Genomic DNA, 19,833 nt, shown 5'->3' on the forward strand with positions numbered 1-19,833 from the left:
CAGATAACACTAATCGGTGCTTCCCCCCATGATGACACTTGTTCCTTTATGGCGTTAGTGACCAGTTTACTTTCTTGTTTTTCCTATTAGACTAAGATATTTTTGTGAGTGGGAACTCCTGTTCATGTGTATATCCTAGTGCCTAACTCAGTGCCTGACATACAGTAGGTATTCAACTGAATCATAAATGAGTAGATGCACATCTGTCCTTGTGTTAATCACTTAGTCATGTCTGACTCCTTGTGACCCCATGGACTGTAGTCCACCAGGCTCCTCTGTCTGCGGGATTTTCTAGGCAAGAATACTGGAGTGGATAGGCATTTCCTTCTCCAGGGGATCTTCCTGACCCGGGGACTGAACTTTAATCCCACTGTTTTCCCATTCCATATAATAATGAACTTGAAGGGATTATAAAAATTGAACAAAGCCATCCTTAATTCCAGGATAATACCTCCACTGTGGACTGCAGTTGGTTTATACAAAAGTATTGACTCGATTGCTCTTAACTTCTTCAGAGACATGCCTAATGGATTTGTAAAGAAACTCCTGGTGGTCCATTCTAGCACTTTATAATACCTAGTTAAATATTTCTTCTGTAAATTCATCCTGAATCCGAGTCCCTTTCTATCTTTTCCCCGTAGAACAAAACTGTCTCCGTGCACTCCTCTCTGACTCTTCCCTCAGATTTTTCTACATGCGTAGTATTGCAAATGTTTGTCAGGCAGAATCAGTCACAAAGCTGAGCTCTCATCAGAGGAACCATGGCAGGATGTCAGTCCTGCACATGGGGGCTTTAGTCACTTGACTCTACAAATGATCTTTAAAGATCCATGGGGTGCTCTGCATTTACTCTGCCTCTTTCCTTTCTCACTCTCCCAGTGGTGCCACCACTCTCCTTATCTTCCCAGCTAAGAGCTGCCGCCTGCAGAAAGGATGCTGAATTCTCCCATGGTCATAAATCCCCATAAAACTCAAACAACAAAGGCATAGATTGGAAAGGCATAGGATGCTTTACTTACTTGCAGCTAATTTATAATTATGCTTAGGTAATTTATCCAAGGGATATAGATTTTGGCTCAAAGTCACCTGTGTTGTTTGTAAAAGGTTGTACTATTTTCTTTTCCAAAATAATATTATCTATTTTTATTGCAACTAAATATGGATGTCAGGTGCTTTACATTATTCATCCTATTCCATGAGCACATATATTTAGCTTTGTTTAATCTTCAGAGCTAATTTAATTTTTAGTTTATTCAAGTTCTTTTTAGGTGCCTCCCATGCAGCTCTGGAGAGCTGTGTCTGACTCTAGTGTCAAGGTCATGACTTCCCAGTTTTAGATAAATCCACTGATTTATTTAACTGAAACTTCTCACTCTCCTTGGCTCATTCGTCTTTCTTTACTTTCCCTTGTAACTGGAATCACCCACTACAAATATGCCTTTGGCCCTCTGGCTGTTCCAAGGAGGGGAATTGTGTGTTTTTTTAATCTCTAGCAAAGAACCCAACCCTCTTCTAGCCTCTTAAATGCAGTCATTGCTCCAGAACTTGGATTTTGTCCATCTGTCCTTCCCTTAAAAAAAATTCACCTCTAGTCAGAGTCGGAATCAAGACGGTGGAGTAGGAAGATTCTGAGCTCACCCCTTCCCAGGGACGCTCCACAACTACATACACAGCAATCGTCTCTGAGGACAACCTGAAGACGAGCAGAAAAGCTTCTCTACAACTCAGGACATAAGGAAAGGGCCATGCTGAGATGGGTAGGAGGGGCCGAGATGCGGTCCAGTCAGAACCCCCACCCTCAGGACAGTGATCCACAAGTGAGAGGGACACAATGTTCATGGTGAACCCCCTCCCCAACCCTGAGGAGTGAGGGGTCTGAGCTTTTCCTTGGGCTCCCCAGCCCCAGGAGTCCTGCACTGGGAAGATGATTTCCCCCCCATAACATCTAGCTTTGAAACCCAGAGGGGCTTATGTCCAGGAGAGCTGGAGGGCTGTGGGGAAACTGAGATTTCACCCTTGCACATAAACCTATTCCCTCTGAGTCCCAGCACACAGGTAGCAGCTTGAAAAGAACCTGGGCCTTACACAGAGGAGATCACTGACATAAGGACAGGTGCCACAGGCACGGGGTTCTGGTGGCACTTTCTCTGGGGACGAAAGCACTGGTGGGTCCCAGATTTCTTTCACTCTCTTTCACCTAGCTGGCTCAGGGCTGGCACACACCATGTCTGTCCCACTCCATCAACTGAGCTAAAGCTGTGTACCCTATCCTGGTGTCCCCTGGGACCCATCTCACCCAACCCACCTGTCCCATCTGGGCCCTCCAAAGAGGCTCCTGACCCCCCTACCTATTCAGTTCAGTTCAGTCAGCCTTAAAAAAGAATAATACCTTGCCATTTGTAATATGTGGATGGACCAGAGGGTAAATATATGCTAAGTGAAGTAAGTGGGACAGAGAGACAAATACTGTATGATTTCACTTATACAGGCACACCTCAGAGTAATTGTGAGCTTGGTTCTAGACCATAGCAATAAAGGGACTATCACAATAAAGCGAGTTACATGTATTTTTTGCTTTCCCAGGGCATATAAAAGTTATGTTTACACTATACTGTGGTCTATTAAGTGCATAAAAGCATTTTGTCTAAAATAAACCAATATACATACTTTAATTAATTCTTTATTGCTAAAAAATGCTATCATCCAATAGTACGGGATTGCCACAAAATTTCAATTTGCAAAAATTGCAATACCTATGAAGTGTGATAAAATAAACTGTGTTTGTATGTGAAATCTAAAAAACCAAACAATCAAATCAAATAAAAACAAACTCATAGATAACAGAGAACAAACTGGTGGTTAGCAAGGGATAGGGTGATGGGGTGTTGGGTGAAATAAGTAAAGAGAATTAAGAAGTATAAATTTCTAGTTATAAAAATAAATGTCATGGAGATAATTACAATAATAACTTTGTATGGTGACAGAAGGTTAGCAGACTTGTCATGGTGATCAATTCATAATGTATATAAATGCTGAATCACTCATGTACATCTGAAATGAATATAATGTTAACTGTAGTGCAATAAAAAGAATAGAAAGAAAGAAACTGAAGTCGATCAGTCATGTCTGACTCTTTGCAACCCCATGGACTGTAGCCTACCAGGTTCCTCCGTCCATGGGATTTTTGAGGCAAGAATACTGGAGTGGGTTGCCATTTCCTTCTCCAGGAGATCTTCCTGACCCAGGAATTGAACCTGGGTCTCCTGCATTGTAGGCAGACGCTTTACCATCTGAGCCACCAGGCAAATATACAAATAAATTCAATCCTAGTCATACTTGCTTTCTATTATTCTACTGGTTTGTAAATGCACATATCTGTTCCTGACTACTCACTTAGAGTCTAACTTTTTCCAAATCCTAAATACTTACAATCTAAAATTTCCATATCCTTATTGTAAGCTAAAGATTTCTGACAATGTTTTTTAACATCTGTCCTTTAAGATTTCTTTCAACAAAGCACACAATCTGGTGGGAGAGACACGTGAACAAATGGCTTCAGCAATGTGGTGCATGCGGGTCCTCATCAGACCTGTTACTTCCCATTCACCCTCTCACAGATCAGCTTTCAGAGCAGGCTTTCCTTCCCTCCAGGGGCAGGGATTGGTGCTTGTCCTTCTGTCTGTAGCACTCTGTTCTTGCACCTGTTTGGAATGCTTGCTGCGGGGAGAGTATGTACACTGGCTTGAGGGAAGGAGAGAGTGTGGCCAGATAAAGGACACTGCTTGTGAAAGGGTATGCTGGGGACAGAAAGGAGATGAGCTGGAAGAAGTAAGCAGGAGGCAGAACTTAGCTGTCCCAGTGTGATAACACTTTGGATGTAAACCTATAGGAAATGAGGGTATTGGAAGGCTCGGGCAGCATAGCGATGCTATCTAGTGTGTGTTTTAGCTCATTCTAGCAGCACCCTGGGGGCTGAATTGGAAGAGGTCAACCAAGAGGCAGGGGAGTGGTTAGGAAGGAAGCTTATGCAATGGTTTGTCCAGGCAGAGAGACTGGCCTCCTGGTCTCCAGTGCAGAGAGGACATGATGAGGCTGGAATTAGGGAAACAGCATTAGAGAGAAGAAGGTGGGTGCTGGGGGGATTTCAGAGGAAAAAAATTCCAGGTGTGATGACTTGGAGAGCAGACTTGTGGAAATTTACGCAAGAGGAGGGCATTTACGGCCCAGAAAAAGGGAACTGATGATGGCCCTGTACATGGATGAAAGTGAAAGTTGCTCAGTTGTGTCCAACTCTGCGACCCTATGGACTATACTGTTCATGGAATTCTCCAGGCCAGAATATTGGAGTGGGTAGCCTTTCCCTTCTCCAGGGGATCTTCCCAACCCAGGGATCAAACCCAGGTCTCCCACATTGCAGGTGGATTCTTTACCAGCTGAACCGAATACCGGAGTGGATAGCCTATCCCTTCTCCAGGGGATCTTCCAGATCCAGGAATTGAACTGGGGTCTCCTGCATTGCAGGCAGATTCTTTACCAACTGAGCTGTCAGGAACATGGATAGGCAGGGGTTAATGAGGGCCCACTGGAAGGGAAACTCCGAAGCTGCACCCCGTGGAATGTGACTTCCTTGGTGCTGTTCACCAGCCTGATGGGGGACTTGGGAAGGCAGGCGCCAGTGGGGGCCCTGTGCTTGGCTTTCTGGCCTCACTGATCCAACCCAAGCTTGCAGGTCCTCCGCATTTATTTCCCATAAACTTTTGGCTCACATCTAGCTAATTGCATTACTACTCCTCAGACAGAGCATGCTTTATAATAAAATTCTGGGCTTTTTCTCCCATTGATAATACCATCAGATCCTTCTCATCTCCCTCCTTTATCTGGAATGACCTCTTTCCGCTCAGTCTCTTTAATGTGGCCCAAACCTCCAGCTCCAGGAAATCCTCACTGATCTCTCCTTTGATTTTTCTCGTACTCTATGGTTGAAATGGAGCAGGTGAGATGGGTTAAAATCTTGGCTTTGACACAACTGGCAGATCAACTTTGTATTCCTATGCCTCCAAGTCCTCTTTTACAGTTAGTTCCTACTCAGGATTCTGGTGATGATATATTGAATCAGTTCATATAAACTTAATGTGCTTACTATATTTCTCTCTGGGCATAGAGCAGAAGACTGAGAAATACTTACTAATTTGATCTTATGAATATGCTGCTAGGTGAGCCTGGAAGATCTATCTACTATGATCTCTAAACTTTGTCTTCTTCAGGAATGAATTACTAGTCTAAAATTTTTGCTATTTCATGAATAAGGTGGGGATAAACAATATTCTAATTATGACATGTAATTTAAGTATAGTAAATAAGAATTATGGAATGCTTATTATGTACTAGGCATTTCCTCACAGCAACCCTATGAGTGGGTATCATTAGTATCCCATGTTACCCTTGAACAAACAAGTATTATGAAGTAAAATAACTTATCCAGTTAGAGAGACAGGATGTAGAATTGAACTTACATTTTTCTGACTCCAGAGGTCATGCTGGACTCTGCCTTTGGGTAGATGTTCAGCCTATGGGATTCCTTGCTCTAATGAAGCCTGAACTGGGACCTTGAGCTTTTCAGAGAGGTGGGAGGTATTGATGGTGGGGAGGGCTTTACAGGTGGGAAAAATGACACCAGCAAGGTTGCAAAGTTAAATGAGCTTGGTATACACGGGAGAATCTAGTGGACACACCTGCAGCTATGAAGAAGGAATAAATATAGGTAAAGGCCATTCATCCTCTTGTATTCTGTGCCATGCTTCCTAACACCACTGCCTGTCCACTCATTCCAGCTGAAAATCTGGGACTCGATTTAGGAACTTCTCCCTTTGTCATTTGACAAATTAGTAGTTAAATCCCACTGATTTTGCTCTATACATCCATCCTAGCCTTCTCTACTTACATCTTAATGCAAGTCTTTGCTTTCTTGCTTGGATTCCAAAAGTGTCATTTCTGTTTCTCAGGTTATAGGCTGGATTCATTGTAAAATTTCATGAGTAAAGTTTCCAAAAGTCAAATCCAGTTTGCCACTGTCCTTGTTAGAGTCCTTCAGTGGTTCCCTGGTGCCCTAGAACCAAATTTAGATATTTTTAGTGACACACAGGGCCTTCCAAAGTCTTACCCTGGGATCTGTTTGGCTATGTAAATGACTAATCCTGCTGGTTTCATGTAAGCCTGGTGAATGCCTACTTGTTTTTCAAAAGTGCAGTGACTCTTCCCTGTTGGGGGGTGCTGCTCTCTAGCATCATGTGCGGTGTTCACCACTCCTTGTGTCTCTTCTGCACATTGTACAGCCTAACTTTGTATTTTCCTACTGTTTTGTTCAACTCCTGTGTACGAGACAGCAAAAGAGACACTGATGTATAGATCAGTCTTATGGACTCTGTGGGAGAGGGAGAGGGTGGGGAGATTTGGGAGAATAGCATTGAAACATGTGTAATATCATGTATGAGACGAGTCGCCAGTCCAGGTTCGATGCACGATACTGGATGCTTGGGGCTGGTGCACTGGGACGACCCAGAGGGAGGGTATGGGGAGGGAGGAGGGAGGAGGGTTCAGGATGGGGAACACAGGTATACCTGTGGCAGATTCATTTTGATATTTGGCAAAACTAATACAATATTGTAAAGTTTAAAAATAAAATAAAATTTAAATTAAAATAAATAAATAAAATAAAATAAAAATAAAAAAAATAAAAAATAAAAAAGTTATAGTTGATGTACAATATTATATAAGCTACAGGTATACCATATAGTGATTCATAATTTTAAAGGTAGCAGAGACATCACTTTGCCAATAAAGGTCTGCAAATCAAAGCTATGGTTTTTCCAGTAGTCATGTATAGATGTGAGAGTTGGACCATAAAGAAGGCTGAGCACTGAAGAATTGATGCTTTTGAACTGTGGTGCTGGAGAAGACTTTTGAGAGTCCCATGGACAGCTTAGAGATTAATCAATCCTAAAGGAAATCAACCCTGAATATTCACTGGGAGGACTGATGCTGAAGCTGGAGCTCCAGTACTTTGGCCATCTGATGTGAAGAGCTGACTCATTGGAAAATACCCTGACACTGGGAAAGATTGAAGGCAAGAAGAGAAGAGGGCAGCAGAGGATGAAATGGTTGGTTGGAATCATCGACTTCGTGGACATGAGCTTGAGCAAACTCTGGGAGATGGTGAAGGGCAAGGAAACCTGGTGTGCTGCCGTCCATGGAGTCTATACACAGAGTGGGACACAACTAAGCGACTGAACAACAACAGCAGTTATTATAAAGTATCATCTATATTCCTGTGCTGTACAATGTCTTTGTAGATTATTTTATACATAGTAGTCTGTGCCTCTTAATCCCCTAATCCTAACTGGCCCCCCTTCCTTTCCTCCTACCACTGGTAACTGCTAGTTTGTTCTCTGTATCTGTGTCTGTTTCTTTTTTTGTTATATTCACTAGTTTGTTTTATTTTTTAGATTCCACATATAAGTGGTATCATACAGTATCTGTCTTTCTCTGACTTATTTTACTTAGCGTAATACTCTCCAAGTCTATCCACGTTGTTGCAAACTGCAAAATTTCATTCTTTTTCATGGCCGAGCAGTAGTCCATTGTATAGATGTACCATATCCTCTTTATCTCTTCAACTGTTGGTAGACGCTTAGGTTGCTTCCATATATTAGCAATTGTAAATAATTATTCTATGAACATTAGGGTACATGCATCTTTTCAAATTAGTGTTTTTATTTTTTCACACCTGTCAGAATGGCTATCATCAAAAAGACCACAAATAACAAATGTTGGCAAGGATGGAAAGAAAGGGAAACCCTCGTGCACTGTTGGTGGGAATGCATGTTGGCACGGCCACAGTGGAAAGCAGTATGCAGGTTTCTCAAGAAAACTAAAAATAGAGTTATTATATGATCCAGTCCTGGTTATAGATCTGAAAAATCAAAAATACCACGCAAACTGCTTTTGAATTGTGATACAGAAAGTTCCACAAGACAGCGACTATTATTTGTTCTCCAGAGTAATGCCTGGCATGAGATTGGTGCTCAGTAATTGTTCATTGAATTAAAGAAATAATGGCTGAACAAAGCAAGAAAAAAGATGAAAAGGTCAGATTTTAGAGGGCTTTGAAAGCCAGTCAGGGGAAATTGGGGTTATTTCTCTTTGAAATAAGATGATGTGTGCAAATCGTTTTTGGAAAATTAGTCACAGAGGAGCACTCAGATTTATTCTCATCTTAGTACTTTTGCTCACATTGTTTCCTTCCCTAAGTTGCCATCCCTCTGCATCTCTGCATATTCTGTCCAGTGTAGTTCGCTTATTGGGAAGGATATTTGAAAGGCTTGTTGGAAAGCCAACAGGACTTTTTATAAAAAGTAAATTATGATTTGAGTATGCCATGTTTCTAAGTCAGCCTGTTCTGTCTGAAAGTGGGGAAATCTTCCTCAAATTCTTATCTACCAACAAACTCACTATTATTCTAGCTGGTTGCTAGTTTTGCTGTTTTATAATTCAAAAGACAGTCAATAAAAGAAAATAAATTTTAATTAAAACCAGAGAAGGATATGGAATGGCAAACAATACTTTTTCAGGGAGCAAAATAGAGTGCTGGACTTGACTTAGTCTCAACTATGCATGTGTGTACTCTTTTCAGTTCAGTTCAGTTCAGTCGCTCAGTCATGTCCGAAAACAACAGAATGGGAAAGACTAGAGATCTCTTCAAGAAAATTAGAGATACCAAGGGAACATTTCATGCAAAGTTGGGCCCGATAAAGGACAGAAATGGTATGGACCTAACAGAAGCAAAAGATATTAAGAAGAGGTGGCAAGAATACACAGAACTGTACAAAAAAGATCTTCACGACCAAGAAAATCACAGTGGTGTGATCACTCACCTAGAGCCAGACATCCTGGAATGTGAAGTCAAGTGGGCCTTAGAAAGCATCACTATGAACAAAGCTAGTGGAGGTGATGGAATTCCAGTTGAGCTATTTCAAATTCTGAAAGATGATGCTGTGAAAGTGCTGCACTCAATATGCCAGCAAATTTGGAAAACTCAGCAGTGGCCACAGGACTGGAAAAGGTCAGTTTTCATTCCAATCCCAAAGAAAGGCAATGCCAAAGAATGCTCAAACTACCGCACAATTGCACTCATCTCACACGCTAGTAAAATAATGCTCAAAATTCTCCAAGCCAGGCTTCAGCAATATGTGAATCGTGAACTTCCAGATGTTCAAGCTGGTTTTAGAAAAGGCAGAAGAACCAGAGATCAAATTGCCAACATTCACTGGATCATGGAAAAAGCAAGAGAGTTCCAGAAAAACATCTATTTCTGCTTTATTGACTATGCCAAAGCCTTTGACTGTGTGGATCACAATAAACTGTGGGAAATTCTGAAAGAGATGGGAATACCAGACCACCTGACCTGCCTCTTGAGAAACCTATATGCAGGTCAAGAAGCAACAGTTAGAACTGGACATAGAACAACAGACTGGTTCCAAATAGGAAAAGGAGTACGTCAAGGCTGTATATTGTCACCCTGCTTATTTAACTTATATGCAGAGTACATCATGTGCTCTTTTACAATTCATTTATTGTGTATGATACACATGCACACACATACACAGAAGTGTATTGATCAACATTTAACAACTGGCTCTCCACAAAAAAGGGAGGGGCCCTGAAATGTCATATTTTCTGATTTCTACAAATTAGTACTCCAATCATGACCAATTTTAAGCAACAAGTATAAAGTCACTGAATGTAGATTTGTGAAGAAATGCTAGCCACCCACTCTTGCAAAGCCTGTATTCCCTGGCTGCAACACATGACCTGCCATATATTCTTTGGGGAGCTGCTGCATACCAAGTTTAGTGCTGAGGGCACTGGGAATAAGGGCCCTACCCTTACAGACATTAGTGGCAATGGGAAGACCAACAGGTAACAATTATGATACATAAGAATTACTAAACCAGAAGTAAATACAAATTACTGTGGAAACAGGTAGAATACCTAACATAATTATTATAGCTAGGCATTCAGTTATATAGATCTGCTTGAGAAATGCAGGGAAGGCTTGATGGGGTGCATGGGGGGGGCGCCATTTGATCTGAGACTTGGAAGATAATTGGGAGCTTGCCAGATGAAATATTTTCCAGCTGAGAGAAAGTAGCAAGTTCAGAGAACTACAAATAATTCAGTACTGCTGGGGTATAAAGTATACATTAGGAGAGCCATAAGCGATAAAGTTAAAACATATAAAGGAGTCAGGATCACATTTGTTATGCTAAGGGGTTTAAACTCTAGGCTTCAGGGAACTACAAAAAGCATTTCAATAACATACTTGTGTATTAGAGAAACCTCCTGGTGAGCAGTGTGCAGGATGACCTAGGAGATGGTGGAATGGGAGAGGCTTGGTGAGGTATGTCCTGAAATGGAGCAGATAAGAAATGGTGCCTAGGGCGATGGCCGTGTGAGGGAGTAGGTCAAACATGAGAGTTTAGGAGCCAGAATCACTAGCATCTGGTTATCACTTGGGGTGGGCAGATAGGACAGAAAAGGGCTATAAGGCCTCCTAGATTTGTGGTCTGGGAATCTGAAATAGGAAAGAAGAAAAGTGATATGGATTTATGAAGGAAATAAACGGATTTAGATGTAGTCATATTGGATTTGATGTACTTACATGATGTCCAAAAACCAGGTAGGTGTATGGGTCAGATATCTTTGCAAGAGCTGTGTCCTGGGCTCTCACAGGCAGGAGTTGTAACCTTGGGTGTGGATGTAAGTAGGTGGAGTGACAAAGGTCAGGGCCAGGAAAGAGCAACCACAGTCTGGTTCAGGCTTCCCTCCATAGAGAATGCCCTTCCATTGTCCCACTTCATGCTACTAGACTATTCTCTCCCTGGACGTGCCCAGTCTTCCCCTATTTACTACTCTCTCAGTTGAACTTTCTTCCTTTTCTCTCTGTTCTCCTTATTGCTGCTTTGAGACATTCCACCCATCTTCACAGGCCCAGATCAATGCCACGTACCCCACTGAGCCTTCCTCCACTCTTTCCCAGCTTTTCTCCTCCTGGATGCTGTGTCCTCTATTCTAAAGCATAATAGTCTACTCAGAATTATTTGTGCACACGGCCAATAGTGAGCCCCTAGAAGGTGAAGAGTTTGCTTTTAAATGTCCTGATGGCCTCTATATCTAGGAGTGTTAGGTGCTTCTGGGGTTATGAATGAATGTTTCATTAAACTGGGGAGGATATTGAATCTTCCCCAATACTGGACTTCTCTGGTGGCTCAGATGGTAAAGAATCTGCCTGATATGCAGAAGACCCAGGTTCAATCCCTAGGAGGGAAAGATCCCCTGGAGAAGGGAACGGCAACTCACTCCAGTATTCTTGCCTGGAGAATTCCATGGACAGAGGAGCCTGGTGGGCTACAATAGGGTTTCAGAGTCAGACATGACTGAGCGACTAACACTTTCACTGTTTTCACTTTTCTTTGAATAGAAAATGATCTACCATAAAATTCTGCTTAATGTTGGCCTAGATTTAACTTTACACCTTTCACCTTCCCCTAACTCATAACAAAAGTAAAGGAGACTAAGAACATGGGTACGGCCTAGCCTTCATCTGTCTGGAACTTGGACTGTCTGCAATTTGAAGAATTCACAAGAGAATGCATAAAGAAATATAATTTTTTATTTTCAAGGTTAGCTGATTTTAAGGAGCTTTTTGGTATGTGGTCAAATTGAGAATTCTGTAGGAGTGCAGGTTTTTCTTTTTTGTAGGCATATAGAAAAATTTATTTTTCTCTACCAGTGAAATTATAACTCAAAGCTGCAAGTATAAAATTGGGAATAAACAATGTGTGTTCATCTAACCAAAGGGCACAAAACATGAAACTGCACTTTCAATGAATCAATTTATGGCAGAAGGAGTTTTTCCTTATATAGGATGTGAATTAGAAAATGGAACACTTTTCTTTAATAATAAAAAAATAAGATGGCACACTTAGATATCTGTGTGCTAAATGCAAAAATTGCACTCCCCCCTTGTCCATCTTAGAGATCTTTATATTATTAAGAATATAGTTGGGCCCAGACAAATAGAGCAAATAAGACAATTACAAATGAAAGATGGACCTGTGAGAATAGTACAAAAACACTCCCAGTAAACTTGAGAAACCTCTTATTTAGGCCTAATGCTGAAGAGTTTGGGATCATTAATTTGCCTTTTGAGGTTAATCATTGATTAGGCTACCCACACAACTTGAGGGATTTCATGTTTGCAAATGTCAGCCCTATGGCCACTATTATGCCTCTTTTCCTTTGTGTTCTGTTTTTCTTGTTCAGGGTTTCTTCTTTAAAAAGGTAAGAGTTGGAGGGAGGCAGGGGAGAAGAGACACATTTAAGCCCCTTGTCTACCCAAGTTCATCATTTTCCACGAGCACAGCCTACTCAGATTGCTCCGTCAGAGTCGGAGTCGGGAGGCTGCAGAGGGCGTGGAGGTCACTGGGAAGGACAGGGACGTGGGAAGGGTAGCTGATGGTACAGGTGAGCAGAGACAAGCCATGGATTTTGTCTGATGCCTCTCATTTGATTCAAGTCACTCCATGAGGAATTGTTGGTTTCATTTTATTAATGAGAAAACAGAGGCTGAGAAAAACTGACTCACAATCTTATCCATTTTCTTTTACTCTGTGCTATTCTTGGGAATATTAATTTCAACATTTTGTGTAAAAGCAGCATGTAAGGTTATATATCTATGAAGTGAAGCGAAGTGAAGTTGCTCAGTCGTGTCCAACTTTTCACTACCCCGTGGACTGTAGCCTGCCAGGTTCCTCTATCCATGGGATTTTCCAGGCAAGAATACTGGCGTGTGTTGCCATTTTCTTCTCCAGGGGCTCTTCCCAATTCAGGGATTGAACCCGAGTCTCCCACATTGCAGGAGGATTCTTTACCAGCTGACCACAAGGGAAGCCCAAGAATACTGGAGTGGGTAGCCTATCCCTTCTCCAGGGGGTCTTCCCTGCCTAGGAATTGAACCTGGGTCTCCTGTATTGCAGGCAGATTCTTTACCAACTGAGCTATCAGGGAATCAGCAGTATATCTATCTATCTATCTATATATCATTTATCATCAATATATATATATCTATGTATTGACTATTGGAGAAGGCAATGGCACCCTACTCCAGTACTCTTGCCTGGAAAATCCCATGGATGGAGGAGCCTGGTAGGCTGCAGTCCATGGGGTCGCTAAGAGTTGGACACGACTGAGCGACTTCACTTTGACTTTTCACTTTCATGCATTGGAGAAGGAAATGGCAACCCACTCCAGTGTTCTTGCCTGGAGAATCTCAGGTGGGCTGCCATCTCTGGGGTCACACAGAGTTGGACACGACTGAAGTGACTTAGCATAGCATAGCATATATTGACTATAATGATATAAAATAAAATCAAGCAAAAATGAGAAAAATATTACTAAATGCTAATATATTATGGTTTTGAGAGGTAGGATACAGGATGCTTTTTTTCTTATGCCTTGTGTTCTATGTTTTCCATAATACATGATTGCTTTTCTATCATCCACAGAAATAATAGCAACAACAGCAACAAATAAAGGGCATGTATTTCTTTAAAAGGAAGACTGCTTTTGTCTCTTGGGTTACCAATGTTCCTCTTGGGAAGGTAGAAGGCTTTTAAGAAATTTATAGAAACAAAGACCGTTTGGCCTTTTAAAAACTTGTCCTGTCAAACAAAACCCATAATGAAAAATTTGCCACAACTCTTGGAGTTTCTATTCAGACTAGGTCACACAGTTCCCCACTAGCTGTACTGTTTTAAAAAAAAGTACATTCGAGTGACTCAACTGAAAATGAAACTGGTAGCCTGATCTATAAAATAGTCTGCATATCCCTGTGTCCTATGGAAAGCAAATATTTGAATTCAATGTGTTTATTCACAGTGTTGTCCTTCAGCAAGATACTCCTGTGTCTCCAAAATGCCAAAAGATCCAATCAATTCCTCAGCCAATGATAAAGACATTTTATCTATACAATGCTGAACACTTGAATTGACTGAACAGAGAGAGATCTTTTGGTATTGTGTAGATGGAGCTGGAATGTGACAATGTGATCATTTAAACTAGGGCTCCAGCATCAAAACAACCAATTGTAAAGCAAAAGATTTAGTCAATCAGATAATTCTTTTGTCTACACAACTCCAAGCAATTATTTAGAGTAATTTGTTTTATCGACTTGACCAAATATTTAGTTGAATCTGAATAACAGAAAGAAAGAAGATTCTGGCCTGAGTTTTCTGCATCAGAAATATAAGTTAAAAGTAAACAAATCAGCAAACACAAACCTCACATGTGTCCCTCACATATAAATATTCTTTATATTTCCTCTAACATGTAGTTCTTCTAAGCTCTGCACATTTGACTTTAATTACTTGTTAGAAAGACCTGGTCCAGACAGAATATTTATTAAAATGTAAATTAAACTTGCCCCAAAGAGAAAATGTGCAGAAAAAATAGTAGAATCAAATCCTGGGGCTAGAGGAGGTAGAGGTTAGAATCTTTTCAAGATTTAAGAAAAGAACCATTTCAGAAGAGGAAAAAGCCAGACCAAAGGGTCACTGATTTTGGACAAAACTGACTGCCCTTCATGGCTCTCATTCCATTCATCGGGAGACACCTCTGTTCTTCCAGACTCAGAACCGTCGAACTGTCCCCTCTTCATCTTTTGTATCTGACATGTTCACATCTCACCTCCTCTTTCTTTGCAACTCCTCTCTGGTTCACACCTTACTTTAAATTCTCCTGATAGAGAATCTTGCTACAATACTTCATGCCTAAATTACTACCAACAGCTTGAAAAGTGGTCCTTCTTCAAAAGTGGAGGCAGAGTCTCAGCCTCCAAGCCTGCCTCATCCACAGCTGTTAGATTTATTGTCCCCAAACACCACTTTCCTCACTGCTGCTTCCTGCTCACCACTCACACTCTTGGTTGCTCCTGCACTAAGTTCAAACTTCTTCCTTTGCCTGATATTTGGGATCCTCCACAACCCTTTCTCTCATTCTTCTCTCTCTCTTTCTCTCTCACAGATATACATATACACTAGCAATCCAATCTTACTTTCTGCTGTTCCTTCAAAGACTTCATTTTAATCAACCAAGTCACTGCTGTGTGTGCTTAGTCACTCAGTCATGTCTGACTCTTTGCAGCCCTATGGACTGTAAACTGCCAGGGTCCTCTGTCCATGGGGATTCTCCAGGCAAGAACTGGAGTAGGTTGCCATGCCCTCCTCCAGGGGATCTTCCCAACCCAGGGATTGAACTCAGGACTCCCACATAGTAGGCAGATTCTTTACCATTTGAGCCACCAGGGAACCAAATCACTGCATACTCTAAAATTCCCCCATAGTACCCTGTCCTGGTCCCCTCTCCAAATCCATACCATTCTCTTTCCAGCCATATCCTCATGACAACCCTAAATCCTCTGAACACAATTCCAAATGCCCTAATTATTAAAAGTTCAAGAAGTTGCCAAATCCTATACACACCTGTTCAACCAATGATCTTTGTTTAAATGGTGCATTATAGTTTAAAGAATAAATCTATTTCCCTTAGAGTTGCCAACATATTAACAGACTCAGAATGAGGCTAATTAAACACTCAGATGAACCAACTTTAGGTGTCCTTCATCAGGTATTTCATTGAACCTTACACCAATTCTGGTTGCTATTTATCCTCATGCTTAAAGATGAGGAAACTGAGGCTCAGAGAGTTCTGCTTACCCAAGGTCATACATCCAAGATTATTAGAACCCTAGAATTTTAAAGCCCAGGGTTTTTTGGAGCCTTTGGCTTTTTGTTTTACTACTCGGCCTCTTTGAGGACAGCCTATCTGTTAACAGCTTTGAAATATGAGTGTGAACATGTAACACAATTAGCAATTTAAAGCACATTATTAATGCTGATAGGTACTAATGACTGTAATTGAAAGGGAAGACATTAGACCAGACAAACAATTTTTTAGAATTTATAACAAGAATATAAATGAGTCTAATGAATGAATTTACTTCCTGACCTTCTTTGCTACAGACATTAACCCATGTTTAGTCTCTAATTGAGATGTACATATTCTTTACTGTCTTATTGTATTTGTTAATGTTTGCCTTGGCAGATGGCCAACAGACCTCTCTGAGTTTCCCTTAATCAAATTTTGGGTAATAGATGGCCAAATATGCCTTGTATTAGGTAGCACTGCTAAATCCAAAGCAACAGAAATCTAAGAGCTGGCAATAGTTTCTCAAGTCTTCCCTTTTATCATCTAGGCACCTTTAATAATACATGTTATATAAATCAAATGTCGTGATATAATTTAAAATGTTGTATATATTTCTTTTTAGTGATAGTTCATTATTCATTTCATGCATGCCTAAAACACCACTATTTATTAGTAACTTACTTCACTATGTGCCCAACATTCAATACAATTCTTCATATTTCAGCCAATCCAGAGATTAGGAAGTGATAGTATGAATGATTCACCTGCATACTTTAAAAAGTACACTCAGTTTCTGTTTATGTACATAGGAAGAACTAAATGCCTACAGGATCAAAAAAAAGAAAGAGAATTCAACCTGTTTGAATGAGCAAGTCTTGCTGATCACCTGTTCTTTTTTTCTGTTTAACAAAGAAAAGGATCTGAAAGCCAAGTTCCTAGATGACTTAGGTGTGTAACTATAGGTAAGTGTACACATGATATAAAGTATTCCTGCACTGTCTTACAAACTACACCTACTGAAACACAGTTACACTTCACTCATATGAAACCACCGTTCAACAGTAACTGCCTGAGCATTCAGGTGATCTGAAACACAGCTATGCTTAATAGGAAAAAGACGTGTGAAGAATGCAGTCATTCTTTGTCACAAATTAAGCTTGGTGTTAAGCCCTTTTATCAGAACACTTCCTGAGCAGAGTGCACTGTGAGCCTGTACATGCCAGGATATTTTGTAGGGAGCTGAAGGAGAAAGTGATAGAATCTTTCTCCACTAAGACTGAAGAAAAAAAAAAAAAAAGTCCAGGAACCCCTCTCAGTTTCAGTATTGTTTTGACTCATCTTTTCTCAAACTATCTTGTCAAATATTTGTCAGACGATAGAGTTCTTCAAAATATCCAGCTGCTACCTATAGAAACCAGAAATGGCCTAAATATATTGATAACATTTCTCAGAGGGGCACACCATTTTAAAGGTAGAATTCTAGGGTTTCGGTTTCTATTTCCTTACATTTTAATTGCACACAAACTGGTACCTGCTGGTGTGCTGTCAACATTTCCCCATCTATTTTTAGATCCTCAGTTGTTTTAGAGATGGATTTAATATGTAAAGCAGAGGCTTACACCAGTGAAACGCTTGTATGATTGTGTTTTAGTTTTGCCACCAGCTAAGTAGGGCAAAGTTGATCCTATCTCACAAGGAACTCTCTCCCACATTTTCTCTGTGAACTTGGACGCTCAGATTTGCTTACCTGCTTCCTTGAAGATACTGTGCTGTTGAAATATCTATTAGAGGTCTTTGAATTCAAATTCTTATTCTGATGAGTCGAGTCATTTTTCCACATGTTAGAGTTTTCTTTAGGATCTGAAGGAATGGGATTTAAGAAGAGGATCCTAGCTATGAATCCGTAGAGGACAGTGGCTAGGATCATTGGCACAACATAAAAGACACCAAAGTCCATTAGGTAAATAGGTGAGTAGTAATTCCTGGAGATCTTGTAGCCACAGGACACTACAATAGCATCTTTATAGGTGCTAATATTGAGATCCAGCAAGAAGAACCAGAGCATACAGTAAATGGATGTGAAAGCCCAGACAAAGATGATTATCTTTTTGGCTCTGGAAAATGTGCAGAGAAACTGGGCTTTGATGGGGTGACAGATCGCTATGTACCGCTCAATGGTAAAGGCTGTGATTGAGCAAGAGGATGCATTAATGCCCAAGTACTGGAGGTAAGTAATGCAGAGACATCCAACGTAGCCATAGACCCAGGAACCGTAGATGCTGTCCGTTATGTTGGGGAGGCCTGCAGCCACCAGGACCATGAGATCAGCTACTGCTAGACTCACCAGGTAGCAGTTTGTGGGGGTCCTCATGTGCTTGGTCCTCATGACCACCAGAACTACCATGATGTTGCCCACAATGCCCAGACCACAAATAATGAGCACAAGTAAGATGGTGACCACTTGGTATTCGAGGGCCACCACAGCTCGAGGCTGAAGCTGTGTTTGGTTCAGTTCACTTCCTGTCTCGTTTTCCATCTTTAGTGGCTTGAGGTTTCTCTGGAACACTTCTCAACACATCTTCCTTCCCCTGCCTTTACCACACTGGTTCTCTCCCCCTGTGAAGAGTTATAGTCCATATTCATTCACAGGGTCACAATCACTTACAGGTAATTCTCATGTTCTCTCATATCACCTCCCATTTTTCTCCAGTAATAGGGCTCATTTGTACTCCTGAAAACTCCTTTTATTGCAATCTAGTATAGGATGGAGTAACAGTTTTGACCACCTTACAAAAGAGGGACTGTTTTTTTCTTAATGGACAAAAATGCTCAAGAAAAGAGACACAGAAAATGCTCCCTGTTTTGAAAGCATCCTCAATAGGGGTAAAAAAAGAAACAATATCAGCTACCTGAAAAATAAATACAAAGAAATCTCTCAGATGCTTGGGGAAAGTAAAATAAGAAAAAGATACTGGGTGGGAGGCTGGGGGTGGCGGGGAGCCAAAAAGCTTGACAGAAAATTAGCATCTGCCTCCTTGGCTCTCAAAGGGTGAGATCCCTCTGCTACAAAATAGCAAGCCTCCCCAGGCCCCCTGCCCTGCAGACCCAACAGAGAATAATTTCTCCTCTTACCTTTTGCTCTGTAGCGCTGCCCCTTCTTCCAGGTAGATGGAGCGGTAATAAGCGTGAGTTTCCAACCTTGCGGAAAGCCTCCTCCACTTTGGCAGGGAGACCACTTAGCAGGGCTCCGTCTTCAGAACTGCGGTTCCTCTAAACCCTCACAGCCTTTTCCAACTGATGACAGACCATACAGCCGCAGCAGAAGCAGCAGCAGGAGCAGCAGCAGAGAGCCTGGCAAATCATAGATCGTCCCCTAATGAGAACACGCTCAGCTCTCTGTCTCCCCCCTCCCCTCTAACACACCCGCCCCACACTCACATTCACACACGCCAGTCAGTCCTCACTGATTCATGATTTCCCCTCTGAGGATTTTCTTATAAATGTGCTAACGATATAGTTGTAATCTGGAAGGCTGATGGTGCCAGCCAGGGGGTTTGAAGCAGCTGGTCTTATAGTTGTTTATAGTCTAAGTTCTAGGGAAACTCAGGCACCTGCGTAAAGTCCTGGGTAAAGTCCCACTCCCCTGTGGGATAGGACTTAGGGAGAGCGAAGCCATCTCAGTCCAGACACAGCCCTGGAAGACTGAAATATCTGTCTGGGCAGAGAGCACACTTTTTTCTCTATGATGGAAACCTGAGGACTATTTCTCTGGTGAACCAGTGAGGTCGGCTCCCTTCTCTCATGGTATATGAATGGAGAATGAGTTAAGACTGATTTTAAACCATTTCAGCTGCAATCTTCTGAGGCTTATACAGATTATTTTTTTTAACCCATTTGAGATAAGAACATTGATTTAAACCTACATATGATCTGTGAACTTTGTTTTTCAACTCTGTTTTAGCATCACTTACTAGAATCTTTCTAACTGCTCTGGATACCTCTCCCCTCTTC

General features: G+C 41.3%; 1 protein-coding gene and 1 non-coding gene across 3 annotated transcripts in view; both read right to left on the minus strand.

The window, feature by feature from the left end:
* The window catches only part of TRHR (thyrotropin releasing hormone receptor), a 48,237-nt gene extending 28,991 nt beyond the window's left edge, over positions 1-19,246 (minus strand). Inside the window, exons 1-2 of one of the 2 annotated variants that reach the window (XM_015474488.3) lie at positions 18,955-19,246; positions 17,570-18,438 (exon numbers count right to left, since the gene is read on the minus strand). In XM_015474488.3, the coding sequence (XP_015329974.1) occupies positions 17,570-18,358 (789 nt within the window). In that variant the 5' untranslated portion in view covers positions 18,359-18,438; positions 18,955-19,246. Of the gene's footprint in view, positions 1-17,569; positions 18,439-18,954 lie in introns of those variants that run through there. The other variant, NM_174203.1, reaches the window with a different exon arrangement.
* TRNAC-ACA (transfer RNA cysteine (anticodon ACA)) lies at positions 3,233-3,305 on the minus strand. Its single transcript has one exon. It is a non-coding gene; the product is annotated as a tRNA-Cys (tRNA).
* Positions 19,247-19,833: the final 587 nt, after the last annotated feature.

Source organism: Bos taurus, chromosome 14 (assembly GCF_002263795.3).
Source record: "Bos taurus isolate L1 Dominette 01449 registration number 42190680 breed Hereford chromosome 14, ARS-UCD2.0, whole genome shotgun sequence".
NCBI classification, from domain to species: Eukaryota; Metazoa; Chordata; class Mammalia; order Artiodactyla; family Bovidae; genus Bos; species Bos taurus.